This window comes from Pelophylax lessonae, assembly GCF_965119305.1.
Source record: "Pelophylax lessonae genome assembly, chromosome: 9".
Taxonomy (NCBI): domain Eukaryota; kingdom Metazoa; phylum Chordata; class Amphibia; order Anura; family Ranidae; genus Pelophylax; species Pelophylax lessonae.
In genome coordinates, this window is record NC_138776.1 from 20,630,750 (window position 1) to 20,655,763 (window position 25,014).

The window sequence follows — 25,014 nt, forward strand, 5'->3', positions numbered from 1 at the left end:
GCAAGTGCAAAGTGCCTATGTATAAAAACAGCTTCCTGTACAGAATTTTATAAGTTCATAAAAGTGAGTGGTGTCCTTTAACCACTTCTGGACTGGAAGGATTGCCCCATTAATGACCAGGCCATTTTTTGTGATTCGGCACTGCGTTACTTTAATGGAAAATTGTGCCATCGTGTGATGCTGTACCCAAATAAAATTGATGTCCTTTTTTTTCCCACAAATAGAGCTTTCTTTTGGTGGTATTTGGTCACCTCTGCAATTTTTATTAATTTTTTGCGCTATAAACAAAAAAAGAGCGACAATTCTGAAAAAAAAATATATATATATATATTTTTCACTTTCTGCTATATAACATTCCCAAGAAAAAAAAAAAATGTAAAAATCTAAATTTTTCCTCCTTTTAGGCCAATTTGTATTCTGCTACATATTTTTGGTAAAAAAACAAAATAAAATAAAAAATCGCAATAAGCGTATTTTGATTGGTTTCGCAAAAGTTATCGTGTCTAAAAACTAGGGGGAAAGATTTGTCATTTTTATTTATTTATATTTTTTTTACTAGTAATGGCGGCGATCTGTGATTTTTAGCGGGACTGACATTGTGGCGGACAGATCGGACCCCTAACTGACATTTTTGACACTTTTGGGGGGACCAGTGACGTTGCTACAGTAATCAGTGCTAAAAATATGCGCTGTTACTGTAATGATGACACTGGCAGGGAAGGGGTTAACACTGGGTGATCAAGGGGTTAAATGTGTACCTAGGGGTGTGCTAAAAATATGCACTGTTACTGTAATAATGATATTGGCAGAGAAGAGGTTAACCTTTGGTGATCAAAGGATTAAGTGTGAGCCTAAGGGAGTGTTTACCAACTGTATGGGGCGGGGCTTGTGAAATGATCATAGAGACCTGTGATCCTATATAGAAAGGATGACAGGCGCTCTGTGATCATTTCAGAGAGAAGAATGGTCAGCTGTGTTTACAACAGCTGACCGTTCTCTCTCAGCCGGGAGCGATCGCGGGTGCCCAGCAGCAATTGCAGCCGCCGGCCCCATGCATTGGCATCCCCGCTGCCTAGTGGGGGTGGGAGCACGCCGCCAGCAGCGTGTGCTCGCCACCCAGCACCACGCGCGCGACTGACGTAGAGCTACGTCGTTTCGCACAGCCAAGCCAGCCTGCCGCAGTAAAACTGCAGCGGGCAGTTGGCAATTGGTTAATTGCACTTCTCCCGTGATTTTGCTGCTCTTTGTAGTGTCTTCAGTAAAACAACTAGCAGTAGTGCTGTTATACCCGGGTTTAACCCACGGCGTGTGGTGAACCCCAGTTTCTTCACTTGTGTCCTCCACCAGGAATCACACTCACCGGATATCTATTCCCTTATGCAGGGGTATCCCACTTGTAGCACTTTTCCACTGCAAGTACCGGCTCGGCTCTACTCGGCCCTGCTTGGCCCGGTTTGCTTTTCCACTGCTGGTACCGCATGGCACGGTGTTGGAACAGTTTGGTACGGTACGGTATGGTTTGCTTTTCCACTAAAGTAGTACTAAAGTTAAGTGGGTGGGATAACAACGATTCTCTGACCAATCAGTGGCTAATAGTGACTGCATGCAAAGGATTGTGGGATATGGTACCGGGTATGGTACCTCTTGGAACCACAATCGAGGTGGTACTGTTTTTGAGAGCCGTACCGTTCGGTTCCATGCAGTGGAAAAGCGCCACCGTACCGAACCGTTCCTACACCGTACCATGCGGTACCAGCAGTGGAAAAGCACAAAAGCGAGCCGAACCGTTCGGTTCCATGCAGTGGAAAAGCGCCTTTTGTGTAAGTGACTGCCTTGTGAACGCCTTCACAATTTCTTGATTGCTCCCCCTCGCATCCAAGGTATGCCGGTATGCTCCCATAGATGGTTGGTGGAACATAGAAGAGAAAGTCCCCATAGCGTGAATCCGTAATACACAATATTTATTTCAAAACCAATAGTGCACTTAGATAAAACCTTCAATTACTCGCATTAAAAAGACAGTCCAGGAAGTCCGGGACGATATGCACTCCATGGACACAAACCGGAAGTTGAGCAATGACGCTTGGCTCCGCCCTACGCATTTCATCACTCTGACATCATCTGGAGCAACCCAAAAAAAAAAAAGAAAACCACCACCAAAAAAAAAAAAAAAAGTCACACTCTAATATTTTGTTGGCTTTGATTACGGCACGCATTCGCTGTGGCATTGTTTCGATAAGCTTCAGCAATGTCAGAAGATTTATTTCCCTCCAGTGTTGCATTCATTTTTCACCAAGATCATTGATGATGGGAGAGTCTGCGCAAAGCCTTCTCCAGCACATCCCAAAGATTCTCAATGGGGGTAAGATCTGGACTTTCTCCCATTGATGAAGATTGGTGGCCAATCCATGTGTGACAATGATGCCTCATGCTCCCTGAGCCACTCTGACACTTTTGAGCCCGATGAATCCTGGCATTATCTTAGAATATGCCCGTGCCATCAGGTAAGAAAAAATCCATTGATGGAATAACCTGGTCATTCAGTATATTCAGGTAGTCAGCTGACCTCATTCTTTGGGCACATCCAGTATTATCCAATAGAATAGTTACTGCATGCTTAGTTTAGTTAGTTGCTTAGTTAATTAAAGCTGGCGACTTTTTTTTTTGGCCAGGCAGTGTACATTTATGGCACTTTTCCACTGCAAGTACCGGCTAGTACCGGCTCGGCTCTACTCGGCCCTGCTTGGCCCGGTTTGCTTTTCCACTGCTGGTACCGCATGGTATAGTGTTGGAACGGTTCGGTACGGTACGGTATAGGTTTGCTTTTCCACTAAAGTAGTACTAAAGTTAAGTGGGTGGGATAACAACGGGGTGGGTGTGATTCTCTGACCAATCAGTGGCTAGTAGTGACTGCATGCAAAGGATTGTGGGATATGGTACCAGTTTGGTACCTGTTGGAACCACAATCGAGTAGGTACTGTTTTTTCAGAGCCGTACCGTACCGTACCGTTCGGTTCCATGCAGTGGAAAAGCAAACCTATACCGTACCGTACCGAACCGTTCCGACCCTATACCATGCGGTACCGCAGTGGAAAAGCACAAAAGCGGGCCGAACCGGTACGGTTCCATGCAGTGGAAAAGCGCCATTATTCCCGTGCCAACACCCCTCAAACTCTACATACTCTACTGATGCCAACGTAGTTATAGTATGATACATTGTTGCAGAATACTTTGCGACCCCCATTATACGATGGCTCCGTACTCAATCAGAAGACATTATTCTATGCATTTAGTGAACTGCTGCAGATAACTAAATTCCCCGCGTGTCACAATGCCGGTCCTAAGACATGACTTGGACCTCTTCCACGATGCGATAAATTCCCTCGACCTAGATTTCACCTTTCACGGTCCAGGCCCTCTATTTTAAGCTCCTATTAAACCTGCACTGGGCTCACACGTGGCGGCATATCGCACAGAATTTAAAGCAACGTTCCTCCGTTCAGCGCTTGCTGCTTATAACGTTTGGAAACCAATACTAGAAATGCTTGTTGTCTGTGTGTCCCAACAATAACACTATTATTATTATTATTCAGGATTTATACCCAAAAGTTTGTGCGTCACTTTACATAATAATACAATTCAATACAAGAGGGTTATGAGAGCCTGGCTTATGAGAGCTTACAGTCTAATAGGGAGGGGTAAGTGCAGGATCAGGACAAGGGGCGGCTGCCCTAGGAACTGTGGTATCATCTAAGGTGTGAGGGTACCATGGGGAGATTTGGGAGGGGAAGGCTTTGTGTTGGATGGGGGGAATTCGGGGGGCAGAAGGGGTAAGAATTTGTGCACTGGCCCAAATCATTTGGTGGAGGGGGGATTATGGTGTGGGGTTGTTTTTCAGGAGTTGGGATTGGCCCCTTAGTTCCAGTGAAGGGAACTCTTAAGGCGTCAGCATACCAAGACATTTTGACAATTTTATGCTCCCAACTTTGTGGGAACAGTTTGGGGATGGCGCCTTCCTGTTCCAACATGACTGCGCACCAGTGCACAAAGCAAGGTCCATAAAGACATGGATGAGCGAGTTTGGGGTGGAGGAACTTGACTGATCTGTACAGAGTCCTGACCTCAATATATATATATATATATATATATATATATATATATATATATATATATATATATATATATATATATATTTATTTATTTATATATATATATATATATATATATATATATATATATATATATATATATATATATATATATATATATATATATAACGCTGTGAACAATATGTATTCTAGGATGCTTTTTAACTTTGTGTACCAATAGATGACGAAAACCTTTTATTAATAATACTCTTTAGTTTGTGCCTTTATAGTCTCATTCCCAAGGAGGGGTATCTGTTCGTTTCTATGGCTCTATTTGGTTCTCTTTTTTTTTTTTTTTCAGCCTTACCAGAAGAAGAGTTATAGCTGCAAAGGGTGGGCCAACTCAATATTAAACCCTACGGATTAAGACTAGGATGCCATTAAAGTTCATGTGGAAAAGAAAAAGGTTCCCCTATTGGTGGGATTTTGAAGGCACTCAAATGGAATACAATGTATATATGAAAAAATATAACTTTATTGAAAATTACAAAAATGTAGAAAACATTAAAACAGCAAGCAATGCATATTACATATCACACGGTGCAGGTGATGACCACATTAGAACAGCAGGTAAGTACCCAACGCGTTTCGAAGTATATGATAACTCCTTCCTCAGGGGTAGTTCTAATTTTTAGGTGGTGTTATCAGCTGCATTTGTGTGGAGTTTATGTCGCTTTCAAAATTTCTTAAAATCAACCAAGTTGTGGAAAGCCTGACTGGCAGAGCATGACGGGGATGAGGAGGTCAATATAGATGAGATTCCGGGATGACTACTCGGAATATAAGCCTACAGCTTGAGCCAACAGAGCAACTCAAGTCCAGAAAGCTGGAGAGCCTCTGGTGCATACAACGATTAAGACACAACCACGCTCATGGCAGGCAGGATGGCCACCTGTGACATTAACATGACTGCGCACCAGTGCACAAAGCAAGGTCCATAAAGACATGGATGAAGAGTTTGGGGTGGAGGAACTTGACTGGCCTGCACAGAGTCCTGACCTCAACCCGATAGAACACCTTTTGGATGAATTAGAGACTGGGAGTTAATCCAATATCAGTGCCTGACCTCACAAATGCTTTTCTGGAAGAATGGTCAAACATTCCCATAGACACACTCCTAAACCTTGTGGACAGCCTTCCCAGAAGAGTTGAAGCTGTTATAGCTGCAAAGGGTGGGCCAACTCAATATTGAACCCTACAGACTTATGCTCGCCATACACGTATAGATTTTCATCCGGAAATTTTCGTTTCAAGAAAATTCGTTTGATTTTCTAATCGTTAGTGGGGTTAAATCAATGTCCCTTTTCGACTGCAGCGACGGGAAAATTCGTAGGGGCAGAAGGGAAAACTTTTCTCGATCAACGAATTTTCGGGCAGTGTATGTGGTAATCGTTCAGAAATTACATTCATTTTAAAATTAAATGTTAAAAGCAAAAGACAATTTTCGAACGACATTCGTCTATTCAAAGAATGTTCAAAGAATGTTCGTACGAATGTTCTAAGAATATTCCCGTCCAAAAATCTATACGTGTATGGCTAGCATAAGACTGGGATGCCATTAAAGTCCATGTGCGTGTAAAGGCAGGTGTTGAGTTCAAATGTTAAGTTTGAGCCTTGAAATAATCTACGCCAATCAGGTTTGCATTCGTCTCCATATGTTTACTCAGAATATACGCCATACAGCGGCCGTACAACGGTTCACATCACCCTTCAACGGATGAGTGACCCAGATTACATTTTGGTTACAGCTTTTATAGTACATAAACGGGCACAACCCCAAGTTACAGATTACACAAAGTTTCACAAGATTTCACATACACCAGTGCACAAAGCAAGGTCCATAAAGACATAGATGAGCGTGTTTAGGGTGGAGGAACTGGACTGGTCTGCACAGAGTCCTGACCTCAACCCGATAGGACACCATTGAGACAATATCTTTGACAATATAGTGTATCTAATTACATAAAATGCTTAATGAGTTTCAGACAAGCAATACAGCGCAACCCTTTGCTAAGTCACTGAAGCTGGGCATTTATTAGGCCACTTTATATGCCAAACCCCTTAAAATGATGACTTTCTGGAAGCAGCAGAACCTTTGTCATCTGTGCCGAGGTCTGTGCAGCTTCCATCGGCTCCCGTTCTTCTGCTCTATGAGCCCTGCATAGCAGGAACCCTGTTAACAAGTGAATAAAATCTGCTATGAAGCCAATGTCACAGCACAATGACGGAGCAGAAGATTAATACTCCCCTTGGAGGAATGCAAAGACCGTCACACATGTATTACTATATAACCCCCCCGAAACTTTCTACGCCATGCAGCGCCAACATGGAGGCTGCAGTAAAACACACATGAAGTATTATCTCCAGTATTTTTAGCAAGCACAGAAAATCAGAGCAAGCTTCAACCTTGATGAAGTCGGAGGACATCCATTACTCAGAGTAAATATTGGCAAAAGCCAACTGGCAAAAGATCCGTCTGCCTCCCCACTCATTGATATGATATGGCAGAGCGGTGATGTGCGGCTAAGCGGAGATAGGGCCACATAATGCCTCCCCGGCCCCCAGAAAGTGTTTACCGTGGAAATATTATCACAGATATATCATTAAACACATAATTTGCATTTCTCATTTATTTTCTGTCTTAGGAACAAACAAAAAAAAATAAAAAATAAACACAACACCCCCTCCCCGCCTGCATGGTGCAGAAATGTGAGAGGTGATGGGGTGTTAATATCTGCAGATCTTAAAGCATGCATTGGAAGGAATGGAGGAGGGGGGGGGGGGTCATACAATGTATCAGAAACAGGATAAATAAAGATTGAAGAGAATTCAAAGAGATAAAGAGAAATCCAGCAGGAGGACGGCGGGGATTGGAAGTTGGGAGAGATTTCCAGAACTCTGAGCTGCACTACTCCGCACTTCGGGAACACCGACCGGGAGCAGAGCTCTGTGCTATTCACAGACATCAGTGTCCTGACATGACACGGGGGGGGGGGGGGGCATTAATATTTATATTACACCGGGGGGCAATATTACTGAGATAATACATGGGGAGGGGGGGCATTATTACTGAAATGACATATGGGAGGGGGGGCATTATTACTGACATGATACATGGGGAAGGGGGGGCATTATTACTGAAGTGATACATGGGGAGGGGGGGGGGCATTTTCACTGAGATGATACATGGGGAGGGGGAGGGGACATTTTCACTGAGATGATACATGGGGAGGGGGAGGGGACATTTTCACTGAGATGATACATGGGGAGGGGGGGGGGGGACATTTTCACTGAGATGATACATGGGGAGGGGGGGGGACATTTTCACTGAGATGATACATGGGAAGGGGGGGCATTATTACTGAGCTGATACATGGGAGGGGGGGGGGGTCTTATTACTGAGATGGCAAATAAGGGAGAGGGTGGGCAATATTACTGAGATGGCAAATGCTGGGGGGGGGGGGGCATTATTGTTGTTATGACACATGGGGGGGCAGGATTACTAATATGACACATGGGGGCACATTATTATTATTGATGTGACCTAATTGGGGCATTGTTACTGATATGACACATGGAGGTGGGCAAAATTACTGATATGGCAAATGAGGGGCACATTATTATTGATATGGCACATGAAGGGAGGGGGGGCCATTAATACTGATATGTTACATAGGGGGTACATTATTATTGATGTGACATAATTGGGGCACTATTACAGCTTATGAGGGGCACATTATTATTGATATGACACATGGGGGGCAATATTACTGCTATGACACATGGGGGGGGGGGGCAAAAATTACTGATATGACACATAGGGCACATTATTATTGATATGACATAATTGGGGCATTATTACCGATATGGCATGTAAGGGGGACATTATTATTGACATGACACATGGGGGGGGGGGGGCAATATTACAGAGGTGGCATATGAGGGGCACAATATTATTGATATGACACATGGGGGGCATTATTACTTATATGACATATGATGGGGGCATTATCACTGATGTGACACATGGAGGGGAGGGGGGCAATATTATTGATATGACACATGGCGGGCATTATTATTGATATGACACACGGGGGCATTATTATTGATATGACACACGGGGGGCATTATTATTGATATGACATAATTGGGGCATTATTACTGATATGACACATGGGGGGTATTATTACTGATATGACATATGGGGGGAGGGGGCATTATTACTGATATGACACAGAGGACACATTATTATTGATATGACACAATTGGGGCATTATTACTGATATGGCATATGAGGGGCAGATTATTATTGATATGACACACGGGGGGCATTATCACTGATATGACACATTGGGGGGGGGGGCAATATTACTGATATGGCACATGGAGGGCACATTATTATTATTGCTATGACACATGGGGGGCAATATTACTGATATGACACATATGGATGGGCTTTCATACTCAGATGCCATATTGGGGGTCATTATTACTCAAATGACACATAGGTGGCATCTTTACTGGTATGATTCTGGGGAGGGGCACATTAATACTGGGGTGACACATGGAGGAGACATATTATTACTTAGATGACACATGGGGGGCATTATTACTGAGTTGACTTTTTTTGGGGGGGTGGGGGGGATATTATTACTGAGATGACACATGGACACATTATTATTGAGATGACACAAGGGGGAACACTGAGGTGATTGGGGGGGGGGGTACAATATTACTGATACAGGGGGAGGGGGCATTATTACTGATGACACATGGGGGGGGGGGACACGTTACTCATGTACAATAATACTGAGATTATATATGGGGGGGGGGGGGCATTATTACTGAGATGACATGTGGGAGGGGGTAAATTATTACTGCAATGTGTCTACCTGGAATTATTAGCATTCCAGCCCCTTGCCTCCAGGGCTGACAATTATCCGACAATTAAATAATAAAATTCTTTAACAGATTTTTAGCTCTCACCTTCCCCAACAACCTGCAATAACCCGGCCAGCAGTCTAGACACCCAGAGAGGGGACCCCCCCCCCTCCCCATCCACCCCTCCCCCTCCCCATCCACACACATAAGATTCCATCCAACTTGTAGAGACAAAATATAAGACAGTCACGTGTTCTGTGTCTACTATGGGATGTATAGAAGGGACAGCGCTGGCCATACATGCAACGAATAGGCCAATCAACAATCAACAATCCCAATCTGATCCTCTCCTCAATCCATCCATCCATCCATCCATCAATCAACTCAATGCTGCGAGTTGCACCCAGACCACAAATCTCTCCTCCTATACAATGTACAGGAAATCATTTACAATTGCACAATGTATCATCTATGCATGACAATATATGAGCCCAATTCACTGATCATGTATAGTCTGGATGGGATCTGACCTGCAACAATATATAGTATGGATAAGATCTGACCTGCAACAATGTATAGTCTGGATGGGATCTGACCTGCAACAATGTATAGCATGGGTGGGATATGACCTGCAACAATGTATAGTCTGGATAAGATCTGACCTGCAACAATGTATAGTCTGGATGGGATAGGATTTGCAACAATGTATAGTCTGGATGAGATCTGACCTGCAACAATATATAGTATGGATGGCATCTGACCTGCAACAATGTATAGAATGGATGAGATCTGACCTGCAACAATGTATAGAATGGATAAGATCTGACCTGCAACAATGTATATTCTGGTTCATCCATGACTTGTACCATCTATAGCCTTCTCCAGACACGACTTGTAACAATGTAAAGCCTAGATGAGATCTGAATTGCAACAATGTATATTCTGGTTCAGAAAAGACTAAACAATCAGCCAAGTTCACATCTGCCTTGCAACAATGTATAGATTAGTTGAGATCAGACTTGCACATTTATTTGTTAGCAGAAGAAAGAACAGAAAAGACAATTGGTACTCACAGGGATGGAGAAATGAGGCTGCAGCATCCTATAGACCCAGTTGCAGTTTTGGAGTAGTTTTTCCCCTTCAATGTCTGCACTTTTCCCGCACCTTTCCCTCTCCCACACCTCTCCTGCGCGTTATACAACTCTACCAAGGCTGCCAAGCTTATGTAAAGTCTTGTGTAACCGGCTGGCCAATCACCGCCCTCATATGCAAATCTGAGAAGCTGGTCGGCCAATAATTACCACGAGGGGCGTGCCCTGTCCCTGCGCTGTGATTTACAACTGCAAATTGCAGAAGATTCTCCAGCAGCAGAAATCCGATCAATAGGAAGAAATGATACATCGGATCTTATATCAAACCAATATGGGGCCCCTACTGGGATCAGCGACCCCCTGCACTTCTAGGGGCCCCTACTGGGATCAGCGACCCCTGCACCTCCAGGGGCCCCTACTGGGATCAGCGACCCCCTGCACCTCCAGGGGCCCCTCCTGGGATCAGCGACCCCCTGCACCGGATCACCGACCCCCTGCACCTCCAAGGGCCCCTCCTGAGATCAGCGACCCCCTGCACCGAATCACCGACCCCCTGCACCTCCAAGGGCCCCTCCTGAGATCAGCGACCCCCTGCACCTCCAGGGGCCCCTCCTGGGATCAGCGACCCCCTGCACCTCCAGGGGCCCCTCCTGGGATCAGCGACCCCCTGCACCGGATCACCGACCCCCTGCACCTCCAAGGGCCCCTCCTGGGATCAGCGACCCCCTGCACCGGATCACCGACCCCCTGCACCTCCAAGGGCCCCTCCTGGGATCAGCGACCCCCTGCACCTCCAGGGGCCCCTCCTGGGATCAGCTCCCCTCTGCACCTCCTGGGATCAGCTATCCCCCAGAAATCCGATCAATAGGAAGAATTGATACATCGGATCTTATATCAAACCAATATGGGGCCCCTACTGGGATCAGCGACCCCCTGCACCTCCAGGGGCCCCTCCTGGGATCAGCGACCCCCTGCACCGGATCACCGACCCCCTGCACCTCCAAGGGCCCCTCCTGAGATCAGCGACCCCCTGCACCTCCAGGGGCCCCTCCTGGGATCAGCGACCCCCTGCACCTCCAGGGGCCCCTCCTGGGATCAGCGACCCCCTGCACCGGATCACCGACCCCCTGCACCTCCAAGGGCCCCTCCTGAGATCAGCGACCCCCTGCACCTCCAGGGGCCCCTCCTGGGATCAGCGACCCCCTGCACCTCCAAGGGCCCCTCCTGGGATCAGCGACCCCCTGCACCTCCAGGGGCCCCTCCTGGGATCAGCTCCCCTCTGCACCTCCTGGGATCAGCTATCCCCCAGAAATTAGATCAATAGGAAGAATTGATACATCGGATTTTATATCCCCCAAATATGGGATCGCACATCTGGGGCCCCTCCTGAGCTCACCTCCCCTCAGTACCTCCAGGGGCCCCTCCTGGGATCACCGACCCCCTGCACCTCCAGGGGCCCCTATTGGGATCAGCTCTCCATGCACCTCCAGGGGCCCCTCCTGGGATCACCGACCCCCTGCACCTCCAGGGGCCCCTATTGGGATCAGCTCTCTGTGCACCTCCAGGGGCCCCTCCTGAGATCAGCTACTCCTGCACCTCCAGGGGCCCCTACTGATATCAGCTCTCTGTGCACCTCCAGGGGCCCCTACTAGGATCAGCTCTCCATGCACCTCCAGGGGCCCCTCCTGGGATTAGCAACACCCTGCCTCTGCAGGGGCCCCTCCGGGAATCAGCAACACCCTGCCTCTGCAAGGGCCCCTCCTGTAATCAGCAACACCCTGCCGCTGCAGGGGCCCCTCCTGGGATCAGCAACACCCTGCATCTCCAAGGGCCCCTCCTGGGATCAGGGACACTCTGCACCTCCAGGGGCCCCTCCTGGGATCAGGGACACTCTGCACCTCCAGGGGCTCCTCCTCTGATCAGCTCTTTCCAGCACCTCTAGGGGCTCCTCCTGGGCTCAGCTCCCCTCTTCCACCCTTCTGGGATCAGCTATCCCCCAGAAATCAGATCAATAGGAAGAATTGATACATCAGATTTTATATCCCCCAAATCTGGGATCGCACATCTGGGGCCACTACATCTCCCCTCAGCACCTCCAGGGGCCCCTCCTAGGATCAAGGACACCCTGCCTCTGCAGGGGCCCCTCCTAGGATCAGGGACACCCTGCACCTCCAGGGGCTCCTCCTGGGATCAGCTCTTTCCAGCACCTCTAGGGGCTCCTTCTGGGATCAGCTCCCCTGCACATTCTGGGGCCCCTCCTGGGATCAGCTATCCCCCAGAAATCAGATCAATAGGAAGAAATGATATATCGGATCTAATATTCCCCCAAATCTGGGATCGCACATGAGGCTCCTCCTGAGCTCACCTCCCCTCAGCACCCCCTGCACCTCCAGGGGCCCCTCCTGGGATCAGCTCTCCGTGCATCTCCAGGGGCCCCTCCTAATATCAGTGAGCGCCTGCACCTCCAGGGATCCCTCCTTGGCTCAGCTTTCCGTGTACCTGCAGGGGGCCCACCTGGGCTCAGCTCCCCCCTGCACCTCCAGGGGCCTCTCTTGGGATCAGCTATCCCCCAAAAATCAGATCAATAGGAAGAAATTATACATTGGGTTTTATATGCCCCCCAAATCTGGGATCGCATATCTGGGGTCTCTCCTGAGCTCCCCTCCCTCAGCACATCCAGGGGCCTCTACTGGTTTCAGCTATCCCCAAAAATCAGATCAATAGGAAGAAATTATACATTGGATCTTAAATTCCCCCAAATCTGGGATTGCACATGGGGCCCCTCCTGGGCTCACCCCTCCCCTCGCACTTCTAGGTGCCCCTCCTAGGCTCAGCTCTCCCCCTGAACCTTTTGGGGCACCTCCTAGGCTCAGCTCCTCATTGCACCCCCAGTGGCCCCTCCTGAGCTGAGCTCTCCCCTGCACTTCCAGGGGCCCTCGTGGGCTCAGCTCCCACCTGCACTTTCAGAGGCCCCTCCTGGGCTCAGCTCTCCATGCACCTCCAGGGGCTCCTCTCAGGCTCAGCTCTCCGTGCACCTCCAGGGAACCCTCCTGGGATCAGCTACCCCCAGCACCGCACCTCCAGGGACCCCTCCTGGGCTCAGTTCTCCCCTAAACCTCCAGGGGCCCCTCCTGGGCTCAGCTCTCCCCTAAACCTCCAGGGGCCCCTCCTTGGTTTAATTTCCCCCTGCACCTCCAGGGGCCCCTCCTGGGCTCACAAATCAGATCAATAGGAAGAAATGATACAGCGGATCTTATATTCCCCCAAATCTGGGATCGCACATGGGGCCCTTCCTGGGCTCACCTCTCCCCTGCACCCCCAGGAGCCCCTCCTGGACTAAGCTCTCCCCCTGCACCTCCAGGGGCCCCTCCTGTGCTCCCCTCTCCCCCTGCACCTCCAGGGGCCCCTCCTGGGCTCCCCTCTCCCCTTGCATCTCCAGGGGCCCCTCCTGGGCTCACCTCTCCCCCTGCACCTCCAGGGGCCCCTCCTGGACTAAGCTCTCCCCCTGCACCTCCAGGGGCCCCTCCTGTGCTCCCCTCTCCCCCTGCACCTCCAGGGGCCCTCCTGGGCTCCCCTCTCCCCTTGCACCTCCAAGGGCCCCTCCCAGGCTTACCTCTCCCCCTGCATCTCCAGGGGCCCCTCCTGGGCTCACCTCTCCCCCTGCACCTCCAGGGGTCCCTTCTGGGCTCACCTCTACCCCTTGCACCTCCAAGGGCCCCTCCTGGACTCAGCTCTCCCCCAGGGGCCCTTCCTGGGCTGACCTCTCCCCCTGCACCTCCAGGGGCCCCTCCCAGGCTCACCTCTCCCCTGCACCCCCAGGGGCCCTTCCTGGGCTCACCTCTCCCCTTGCACCTCCAGGGGCCCCTCCCAGGCTCACCTCTTGCCTGCACCCCCAGGGGCCCTTTCTGGGCTCACCTCTCCCCCTGCACCTACATACTATTAGACATTTCACCCCTATTCAAAAAATTATTGTTAGGAAAGAGTTGGTTTGCCTTCAATGCTGCTATCTCATTGTAATATTCAGAATGCACTCACTGCTTGTGTCTGTGTCAGTGCAAGTGTCAGTGTCCAGTGCCAGTGTGTCCAGTGCCAGTGTCAGTGTCCAGTGTCAGGGTCCAGTGTCAGTGCCAGGGTCCAGTGCCAGTGTCATTGTCAGTGTCCAGGGTCCAGTGTCAGTGTCAGTGTCCGGGGTCCAGTGTCAGTGCCAGTGTGCAGTGTCCAGGGTCCAGTGTCAGTGTGCAGTGTCAGGGTCCAGTGCCAGTGTCCAGGGTCCAGTGTCAGTGCCAGTGCCAGTGTGCAGTGTCCAGGGTCCAGTGTCAGTGCCAGTGTGCAGTGTCAGTGTCCAGGGTCCAGTGTCAGTGTGCAGTGTCAGTGCCAGTGTGCAGTGCCAGTGTCAGTGTCAGTGTCAGTCACCTCTCTCACATGGCACACTTTGCTTTATTTTGTAGAAAATTGCATTCCAATATACATGCCAGGAAAGATTGCAGTTCTCTGAGGATTTTTCTGACAAGCTATGAATGGACTGATGAAACGGCCCCATCACTACACATAGTTATTATAAACCTGGTGTATTGTCTTTATATATCAATGTGCCACACATGGGGGGTGTGGGGGTATTAACTCCTCCAAGACTGCAGGAGCACCATCACTACACATATGGGTTGACTTACTAAAGGCAAATAGACTGTGCACTTTGCAAAGTGCAGTTGCACTTGCCCAAGCTCTGTGCTTACTTTCATCATCCAATCATGTGCTTGCACATGTGATTGGCAGTTCTTTGCCTCATTTACTAAGCTCTGGAGCAACTGTACTTTCAGAGTGCACACTCTATTTGTCTTTAGTAAATCAGCCCCCATAGTCTATTATAAACTTGGTGTATTGTCTTCTTATATCAATGTTGCACACATTGCTTTGGGGGGGGGGGGGGGTGTTTTAACTCTTCCAGGGCTGCAGTAGCCCCATCACTACCCATGTCCTTATTATGATCCTGCTACATTAGCGCTGTCATATGATATTAATGTTCCTTATTACACTGTCTAGGGGGATTTAACTGTTCCAGGACTGCAGGAGCCCCATACTACTACATCACTACAATGGATAGATTAGTGTCACTGGTGTATTAGTGCTGGCATATTGTATTCGTGTGCCACACACTGCCTTGGAGGGGGGGGGGGGGCAATTAACCCCTTCAAGATTGCAGGTCACCATTACTGGCATATGCATGGTCTAGTGTACCTAGCATATTAGCATTGTCATACTATATTAATATACCACACACTGCCTTGGGGGGCAGGTATTAACCCCTTCAAGATTGCAGAGCAGATCACCATTACTGGCACATGCATGCTCTATGGTACCTAGCATATTAGCATTGTCATACTATATCAATGTTCCACACACTGGCTGGGGAGCAGATTTTAACCCCGTCAAAACTGCAGATCACCATTACAGGCACATGCATGGTCTATTGTGCCTAGCATATTAGCATTTTCATACTATATCAATGTGCCCCACATTGCCTTGGGGGGGCAGGTATTAACCCCTTCAAGACTGCAGGAGCATCATCACTGGCACATGGTCTGTTATGAGACTGGTACACTGGTGCTGTCATAGGATATCAATGTGCCACACATTGCCTAGGGAGGGGGTATTAACACTTCCAGGACTGCAGGAGCACCATTAGTACACATGGGGTTGATTTACTAAAACTACTAGAGAGTGCAGAATGTGGTGCAGCTAGGCATGGAATTGGAAACCAATCAGCTTCCAGGGTTTATAGCCAAAGCTTGATTGAACATGCTGAAGTTAGATGGTTAATTGAACAGTCTGAAGATAGAAGCTGATTGGTTTCTATGTAAAGGTGCACCAGATTTTGCAATCTCCAGTTTTAGTAAATCAACCCCATAGTCTATTATAAACTTGGTGTATTATCTTCTTATATCAATGCTCCACACATTGCATGGGGGGGGGGGGGGGTTAACTCTTCCAGGACGAGCATTATTACTACTCATGGTTTATAATAAATTGGGTTAATACCACCCCCCCATGCAGCATGGAAGAGTTAATACCCCCCCCCCCCATATGCAGCATGGAAGAGTTAATACCACCCCCATAATGCAGCATGGAAGAGTTAATACCACCCCCATGCAGCATGTGGTACATTGCTATAATAAGACAACTGCCTAGGGAGGTGTTAACTCTACCAAGACTGCAGGAGTATCATCACTACAGCAGGTTTATAATAGACTATGTGTAGGTAATAGTGATGATGCTCCTGCAGTCTTGGTAGAGTTAACACCTCCCTAGGCAGTTGTCTTATTATAGCAATGTACCACATGCTGCATGGTGCATTGGGGGGTGGTATTAACTCTTCCATGCTGCATATGGGGGGGGGGGTATTAACTCTTCCATGCTGCATGGAGGGGGTGCTATTAACTCTTCCATGCTGCATGGAGGGGGTTCTATTAACTCTTCCATGCTGCATGGAGGGGGGGGGGTATTAACTCTTCCAGGGCTGCAGGAGCACCATACTACTACATCACTACACATGGTCTGTTATGAACCTTCTACATTAGTACTGTTCTATTCTGAATCTAGTGTATTAGCAATATCTTAATATATCAATGGATACATTAGTGTCAGTGGTGTATTGGCACCATCATATTGTATCCATGTGCCACACACCTCCTGGGGAGGGGGGGGGGGTATTAATTTTCTCCAGACTGCAGATCACCATTACCGACACGTGGGGTTTATTTACTAAAGGCAAATCCATTGTGCACTACAAGTGCAGTCCCTGCAGATCTGGGGGAAAGATCTGAAATGAGGGGAAGCTCTGCTCTAACCTTAAAATGCGTAAGCGGTTCTTCACTGTAAGAGCGGTAAGGATGTGGAATTCTCTTCCACAAGCAGTGGTATCAGCCGGGAGCATTGATAGTTTCAAAAGACTATTAGATGGGCACCTTGGAGACCACAACATACAGGGGAATACAATGTACAACATACAGGGGTATACAATGTACAACATACAGGGGTATACAATGTACAACATACAGGGGTATACAATGTACAACATACAGGGGTATACAATGTACAACATACAGGGGTATACAATGTACAATATACAGGGGTATACAATGTACAACATACAGGGGTATACAATGTACAACATACAGGGGAATACAATGTACAACATACAGGGGTATACAATGTACAATATACAGGGGTATACAATGTACAACATACAGGGGTATACAATGTACAATATACAGGGGTATACAATGTACAACATACAGGGGTATACAATGTACAACATACAGGGGTATACAATGTACAACATACAGGGGTATACAATGTACAACATACAGGGGTATACAATGTACAACATACAGGGGTATACAATGTACAACATACAGGGGTATACAATGTACAATATACAGGGGTATACAATGTACAACATACAGGGATATACAATGTACAACATACAGGGGTATACAATGTACAATATACAGGGGTATACAATGTACAACATACAGGGGTATACAATGTACAATATACAGGGGTATACAATGTACAACATACAGGGGTATACAATGTACAACATACAGGGGTATACAATGTACAACATACAGGGGTATACAATGTACAATATACAGGGGTATACAATGTACAACATACAGGGGTATACAATGTACAATATACAGGGGTATACAATGTACAACATACAGGGGTATACAATGTACAACATACAGGGGTATACAATGTACAACATACAGGGGTATACAATGTACAATATACAGGGGTATACAATGTACAACATACAGGGGTATACAATGTACAACATACAGGGGTATACAATGTACAACATACAGGGGTATACAATGTACGGTTAAAAGCAAACACGCACACATCATAGGTTGAACTGGATGGACTGATGTCTTTTTTCAACCTCACTAACTATGTAACTATGTAACTATGATTTCTATCATCCAATCATCTGCTTGGAAAAATGCTGTTTTGATTTTCCTTGCATGTCCCCCTCGGATCTACAGCGACTGCACTTCCAAGTGCACTTGTAGTTCACATTGGTTTTGCCTTTAGTAAATAAATCCCCATGGTCTATTATGAACCTAGTATATTAGCATTGGGGTTTATTTACTAGAGGCAAATCCACGTTGCACTACATGTGCACTTGGAGGTGCAGTCGCTGTAGATCTGAGGGGGGACATGCAAGGAAAATAATAAAACAGCATTTTTGCTTGCACATAATTGGAAGATAGAAATCAGCTGAGCTTCCCCGAAGATCTACAGTACTGCACTTCCAAGTGCACTTGCAGTGCACTAGTAGTGCACAGTGGATTTGCCTTTAGTAAATAAACCCCCAATAATTGTCATACTCAGGGCTTTTTTTTCTCAGAAAAAAGGTGCAGGAACTCAACAACGACCCCTCAAACCCCCTCCCAAAACTAGTTTAGAATTTCACTAACAGTGGGAGGGTCTTAAGGGGGAATCAAATACCAGAAGTGCATTATGTACAGAGTGCAGAGTTTGGCGGGGTTACACACATAGTGCAGAGTTCAGGGCTGTGCTAAATACATAGTGCAGAGTTCAGGAGTGTGCTAAATACATAGTGCAGAGTTCAGGGGTGTGCTAAATACATAGTGCAGAGTTCAGGAGTGTGCTAAATACATAGTGCAGAGTTCAGGAGTGTGCTAAATACATAGCGCAGAGTTCAGGGGTGTGCTAAATACATAGTGCAGAGTTCAGGAGTGTGCTAAATACATAGTGCAGAGTTCAGGAGTGTGCTAAATACAAAGTGCAGAGTTCAGGAGTGTGCTAAATACATAGTGCAGAGTTCAGGAGTGTGCTATGTGCAGAGTTCAGGGGTGTGCTAAATACATAGTGCAGAGTTCAGGGGTGTGCTAAATACAAAGTGCAGAGTTCAGGGGTGTGCTAAATACATAGTGCAGAGTTCAGGGCTGTGCTAAATACAAAGTGCAGAGTTCAGGGGTGTGCTAAATACATAGTGCAGAGTTCAGGGGCGTGCTAAATACATAGTGCAGAGTTCAGGGGTGTGCTAAATACATAGTGCAGAGTTCAGGAGTGTGCTATGTGCAGAGTTCAGGAGTGTGCTATGTGCAGAGTTCAGGGGTGTGCTAAATACATAGTGCAGAGTTCAGGAGTGTGCTAAATACAAAGTGCAGAGTTCAGGAGTGTGCTAAATATATAGTGCAGAGTTCAGGTGTGTGCTAAATACATAGTGCAGAGTTCAGGGGTGTGCTAAATACAAAGTGCAGAGTTCAGGGGTGTGCTAAATACATAGTACAGAGTTCAGGGCTGTGCTAAATACAAAGTGCAGAGTTCAGGGGTGTGCTAAATACATAGTGCAGAGTTCAGGAGTGTGCTAAATACATAGTGCAGAGTTCAGGAGTGTGCTAAATGCATAGTGCAGAGTTCAGGGGTGTGCTAAATACATAGTGCAGAGTTCAGGGCTGTGCTAAATACATAGTGCAGAGTTCAGGGGTGTGCTAAATGCATAGTGCAGACTTCAGGGGTGTGCTATGTGCAGAGTTCAGGGGTGTACTAAATACATAGTGCAGAGTTCAGGGGTGTGCTAAATACATAGTGCAGAGTTCAGGAGTGTGCTAAATACATAGTGCAGAGTTCAGGAGTGTGCTAAATACATAGTGCAGAGTTCAGGGGTGTGCTAAATGCGTAGTGCAGAGTTCAGGGGTGTGCTATGTGCAGAGTTCAGGGGTGTGCTAAATACATAGTGCAGAGTTCAGGGGTGTGCTATGTGCAGAGTTCAGGGGTGTGCTAAATACATAGTGCAGAGTTCAGGGGTGTGCTAAATACATAGTGCAGAGTTCAGAGGTGTGCTAAATACATAGTGCAGAGTTCAGGGGTGTGCTAAATACATAGTGTAGAGTTCAGGGGTGTGCTAAATACATAGTGTAGAGTTCAGGAGTGTGCTAAATGCATAGTGCAGAGTTCAGGAGTGTACTAAATACAAAGTGCAGAGTTCAGGAGTGTGCTAAATATATAGTGCAGAGTTCAGGAGTGTGCTAAATATATAGTGCAGAGTTCAGGTGTGTGCTAAATACATAGTGCAGAGTTCAGGGGTGTGCTAAATATATAGTGCAGAGTTCAGGTGTGTGCTAAATACATAGTGCAGAGTTCAGGGGTGTGCTAAATACAAAGTGCAGAGTTCAGGGGTGTGCTAAATATATAGTGCAGAGTTCAGGTGTGTGCTAAATACATAGTGCAGAGTTCAGGGGTGTGCTAAATATATAGTGCAGAGTTCAGGGGTGTGCTAAATACATAGTGCAGAGTTCAGGGCTGTGCTAAATACAAAGTGCAGAGTTCAGGGGTGTGCTAAATACATAGTGCAGAGTTCAGGGGTGTGCTAAATACATAGTGCAGAGTTCAGGGGTGTGCTAAATACATAGTGCAGAGTTCAGGAGTGTGCTATGTGCAGAGTTCAGGGGTGTGCTAAATACATAGTGCAGAGTTCAGGAGTGTGCTAAATACATAGTGCAGAGTTCAGGAGTGTGCTATGTGCAGAGTTCAGGGGTGTGCTAAATACAAAGTGCAGAGTTCAGGAGTGTGCTAAATATATAGTGCAGAGTTCAGGTGTGTGCTAAATACATAGTGCAGAGTTCAGGAGTGTGCTATGTGCAGAGTTCAGGAGTGTGCTAAATACAAAGTGCAGAGTTCAGGGGTGTGCTAAATACAAAGTGCAGAGTTCAGGGCTGTGCTAAATACAAAGTGCAGAGTTCAGGGGTGTGCTAAATACATAGTGCAGAGTTCAGGGGTGTGCTAAATACATAGTGCAGAGTTCAGGGCTGTGCTAAATACAAAGTGCAGAGTTCAGGGGTGTGCTAAATACATAGTGCAGAGTTCAGGGGTGTGCTAAATACATAGTGCAGAGTTCAGGGCTGTGCTAAATACAAAGTGCAGAGTTCAGGGGTGTGCTAAATACATAGTGCAGAGTTCAGGGCTCTGCTAAATACATAGTGCAGAGTTCAGGGGTGTACTAAATACATAGTGCAGAGTTCAGGAGTGTGCTAAATGCATAGTGCAGAGTTTAGGGGTGTGCTAAATACATAGTGCAGAGTTCAGGGCTCTGCTAAATACATAGTGCAGAGTTCAGGGGTGTACTAAATACATAGTGCAGAGTTCAGGAGTGTGCTAAATGCAGAGTTCAGGGGTGTACTAAATACATAGTGCAGAGTTCAGGGGTGTACTAAATACATAGTGCAGAGTTCAGGGGTGTGCTAAATACATAGTGCAGAGTTCAGGAGTGTGCTAAATACATAGTGCAGAGTTCAGGGGTGTGCTAAATGCGTAGTGCAGAGTTCAGGGGTGTGCTATGTGCAGAGTTCAGGGGTGTGCTAAATACATAGTGCAGAGTTCAGGGGTGTGCTAAATACATAGTGCAGAGTTCAGAGGTGTGCTAAATACATAGTGCAGAGTTCAGGGGTGTGCTAAATACATAGTGTAGAGTTCAGGGGTGTGCTAAATACATAGTGTAGAGTTCAGGAGTGTGCTAAATACATAGTGCAGAGTTCAGGAGTGTACTAAATACATAGTGCAGAGTTCAGGGGTGTGCTAAATACATAGTGCAGAGTTCAGGGGTGTGCTAAATACATAGTGTAGAGTTCAGGAGTGTGCTAAATGCATAGTGCAGAGTTCAGGAGTGTACTAAATACATAGTGCAGAGTTCAGGGGTGTGCTAAATACATTGTGCAGAGTTCAGGAGTGTGCTAAATACATAGTGCAGAGTTCAGGGGTGTGCTAAATACATAGTGCAGAGTTCAGGGCTGTGCTAAATACATAGTGCAGAGTTCAGGGGTGTGCTAAATGCATAGTGCAGAGTTCAGGAGTGTACTAAATACATAGTGCAGAGTTCAGGGGTGTGCTAAATACATTGTGCAGAGTTCAGGAGTGTGCTAAATACATAGTGCAGAGTTCAGGGGTGTGCTAAATACATAGTGCAGAGTTCAGGGGTGTGCTAAATACATAGTGCAGAGTTCAGGAGTGTGCTAAATACATAGTGCAGAGTTCAGGGGTGTGCTAAATACATAGTGCAGAGTTCAGGGGTGTGCTATGTGCAGAGTTCAGGGGTGTACTAAATACATAGTGCAGAGTTCAGGAGTGTGCTAAATACATAGTGAAGAGTTCAGGAGTGTGCTAAATACATAGTGCAGAGTTCAGGAGTGTGCTAAATACAAAGTGCAGAGTTCAGGGGTGTGCTAAATACATAGTGCAGAGTTCAGGGGTGTGCTAAATACATAGTGCAGAGTTCAGGAGTGTGCTAAATACATAGTGCAGAGTTCAGGGGTGTGCTAAATACATAGTGCAGAGTTCAGGAGTGTGCTAAATACATAGTGCAGAGTTCAGGGTTGTGCTATGTGCAGAGTTCAGGGGTGTACTAAATACATAGTGCAGAGTTCAGGAGTGTGCTAAATACATAGTGCAGAGTTCAGGGGTGTGCTAAATACATAGTGCAGAGTTCAGGAGTGTGCTAAATACATAGTGCAGAGTTCAGGGGTGTGCTAAATACATAGTGCAGAGTTCAGGGGTGTGCTAAATACATAGTGCAGAGTTCAGGAGTGTGCTAAATACATAGTGCAGAGTTCAGGAGTGTGCTAAATACATAGTGCAGAGTTCAGGGGTGTGCTAAATACATAGTGCAGAGTTCAGGAGTGTGCTAAATACATAGTGCAGAGTTCAGGGGTGTGCTAAATACATAGTGCAGAGTTCAGGGGTGTGCTAAATACATAGTGCAGAGTTCAGGGGTGTGCTAAATACATAGTGCAGAGTTCAGGAGTGTGCTAAATACATAGTGCAGAGTTCAGGGGTGTGCTAAATACATAGTGCAGAGTTCAGGAGTGTGCTAAATGCATAGTGCAGAGTTCAGGGGTGTGCTATGTGCAGAGTTCAGGGGTGTACTAAATACATAGTGCAGAGTTCAGGAGTGTGCTAAATACATAGTGCAGAGTTCAGGGGTGTGCTAAATACATAGTGCAGAGTTCAGGGGTGTGCTAAATACATAGTGCAGAGTTCAGGGGTGTGCTATGTGCAGAGTTCAGGGGTGTACTAAATACATAGTGCAGAGTTCAGGGGTGTGCTAAATACATAGTGCAGAGTTCAGGAGTGTGCTAAATACATAGCAGTGTTAATTTCGTCGACTAAAACCGACTAAAACGTTTTCGTCGACTAACATAATTTAGATGACTAAAATACGACTAAAACTAAAATGGCATTTTAGTCAAAAGACTATAACTAAAACTAAATCGAAATTTGCTGCCAAAAATTAACACTGGTGCATGCTCAAAGCATAAATAATAACATATTAGATTTTTCACTCCAGGACCAGCAGTAGTATATAATGAGTTTGGAAATTGTAGAGAAATGCTTAAATAATGCATTACAAATTACAATTGAACTACACCCATTTGATTATAGATGACTAAAATGAGTTTTAGTCGACTAAAATGTAGGGCGTTTTAGTCGACTAAAATATACTGGAGTTTTAGTCGACTAAATACGACTAAAACTAAAACACTTGCAGAAGACTAAAATGGGACTAAAACTAAAATGCCATTTTAGTCCTAAGACTAAGACTAAAACTAAATTGAAATTTGCTGCCAAAATTAACACTGCTACATAGTGCAGAGTTCAGGGGTGTGCTAAATGCATAGTGCAGTGTTCAGAGGTGTGCTATGTGCAGAGTTCAGGAGTGCGCAGTGTGCTACATACAGAGTGCAGAGTTCAGCCTCCTTCCACAGCTGCTTAGCTCAGCATCCCCCATCCACATCTCACTTTTACCCCTCTTCTTCTCTAGTACCTCCCCTCACACTGTAGATGGCGTCACTTCTCTCACTTGCAGGGAGATCATCCAGTGGGGTCGTCAGCATTCGCACTGCACCCCAGGCACCGGCATCTCCTTTGTCCTCATACTGCACTTGGAAAACACAGGAAGCCAGACCTCTGTGTTAATGAGTGATAGTGATGAGCAGGGAGCAGAGGGCCTGAGCCAAAGGTGGTGGAACTGAGTTCCACCAAGTTCCAGCTGGAAAAAGCCCTGGTCATCAGTGGCGGCTGGTGAAGTTTTAAGATGAAGGGGAGGGGGGTGCAAGACCCCGCCCCTTTATTTCAACCCCTCCCATTTCTCAGAAGCCCCACCCCTTGTAGACTCCACCCATTTTGTCCCCTGTATTTTGCTTGCGTGAACAAATTCTCCCAATACATCACATATTAAGGGGTCCATCAGTACTAGTATATCCCATAATAGGGAGCAGGGGCCCTATTATGGGATATACTGTGAGAGACACCCTATTATGGGATACACTGACTGAGAGTGGCACAAACCCCACAGTGCAGGCCCCCTAGCACTAATCCCACAGTACAGACCCCCTAGCACAAACCCCACAGTACAAGCCCCCTAGCACTAATCCCACTGTACAGACCCCCTAGCACAAGCCCCACAGTACAGGCCCCCTAGCACAAACCCCACAGTACAGACCCCCTAGCACTAATCCCACAGTACAGGCCCCCTAGCACTAATCCCACAGTACAGGCCCCCTAGCACAAACCCCACAGTACAGACCCCCTAGCACTAATCCCACAGTACAGGCCCCCTTTCAATGGAGTGACCAGTATACAGGCCCCCTTTCAATGGAGTGACCAGTATACAGGCCCCCTTTCAATGCAGTGACAAGTGTACGTGACGTCACCGGCCACTTCTAAAGTATCTCCTAAATGCTGTATGTTTTGGCGATATTTACTGTACCTATAGGAATGAATCAACAAAGGGAGTTTACTCCCACTTTAAATGTGGTGGCTGCATTCATTTTCTTTTTAGGCTTTTTTCCTTTATTTTCACCTGG

The 25,014-nt window shown here is 46.8% G+C and overlaps 1 protein-coding gene across 6 annotated transcripts in view; it reads right to left on the reverse strand.

Moving 5' to 3' along the window:
- Window positions 1–10,231, reverse strand: part of CRTAC1 (cartilage acidic protein 1) — a 1,069,217-nt gene extending 1,058,986 nt beyond the window's left edge. For all 6 annotated transcript variants that reach the window (XM_082267474.1, XM_082267475.1, XM_082267473.1 and 3 more), the window contains exon 1: window positions 10,103–10,231. In XM_082267474.1, coding sequence (XP_082123600.1) covers window positions 10,103–10,129 — 27 coding nt within the window. In that variant the 5' untranslated portion in view covers window positions 10,130–10,231. The remainder of the gene's footprint in view (window positions 1–10,102) is intronic.
- Window positions 10,232–25,014: the final 14,783 nt, after the last annotated feature.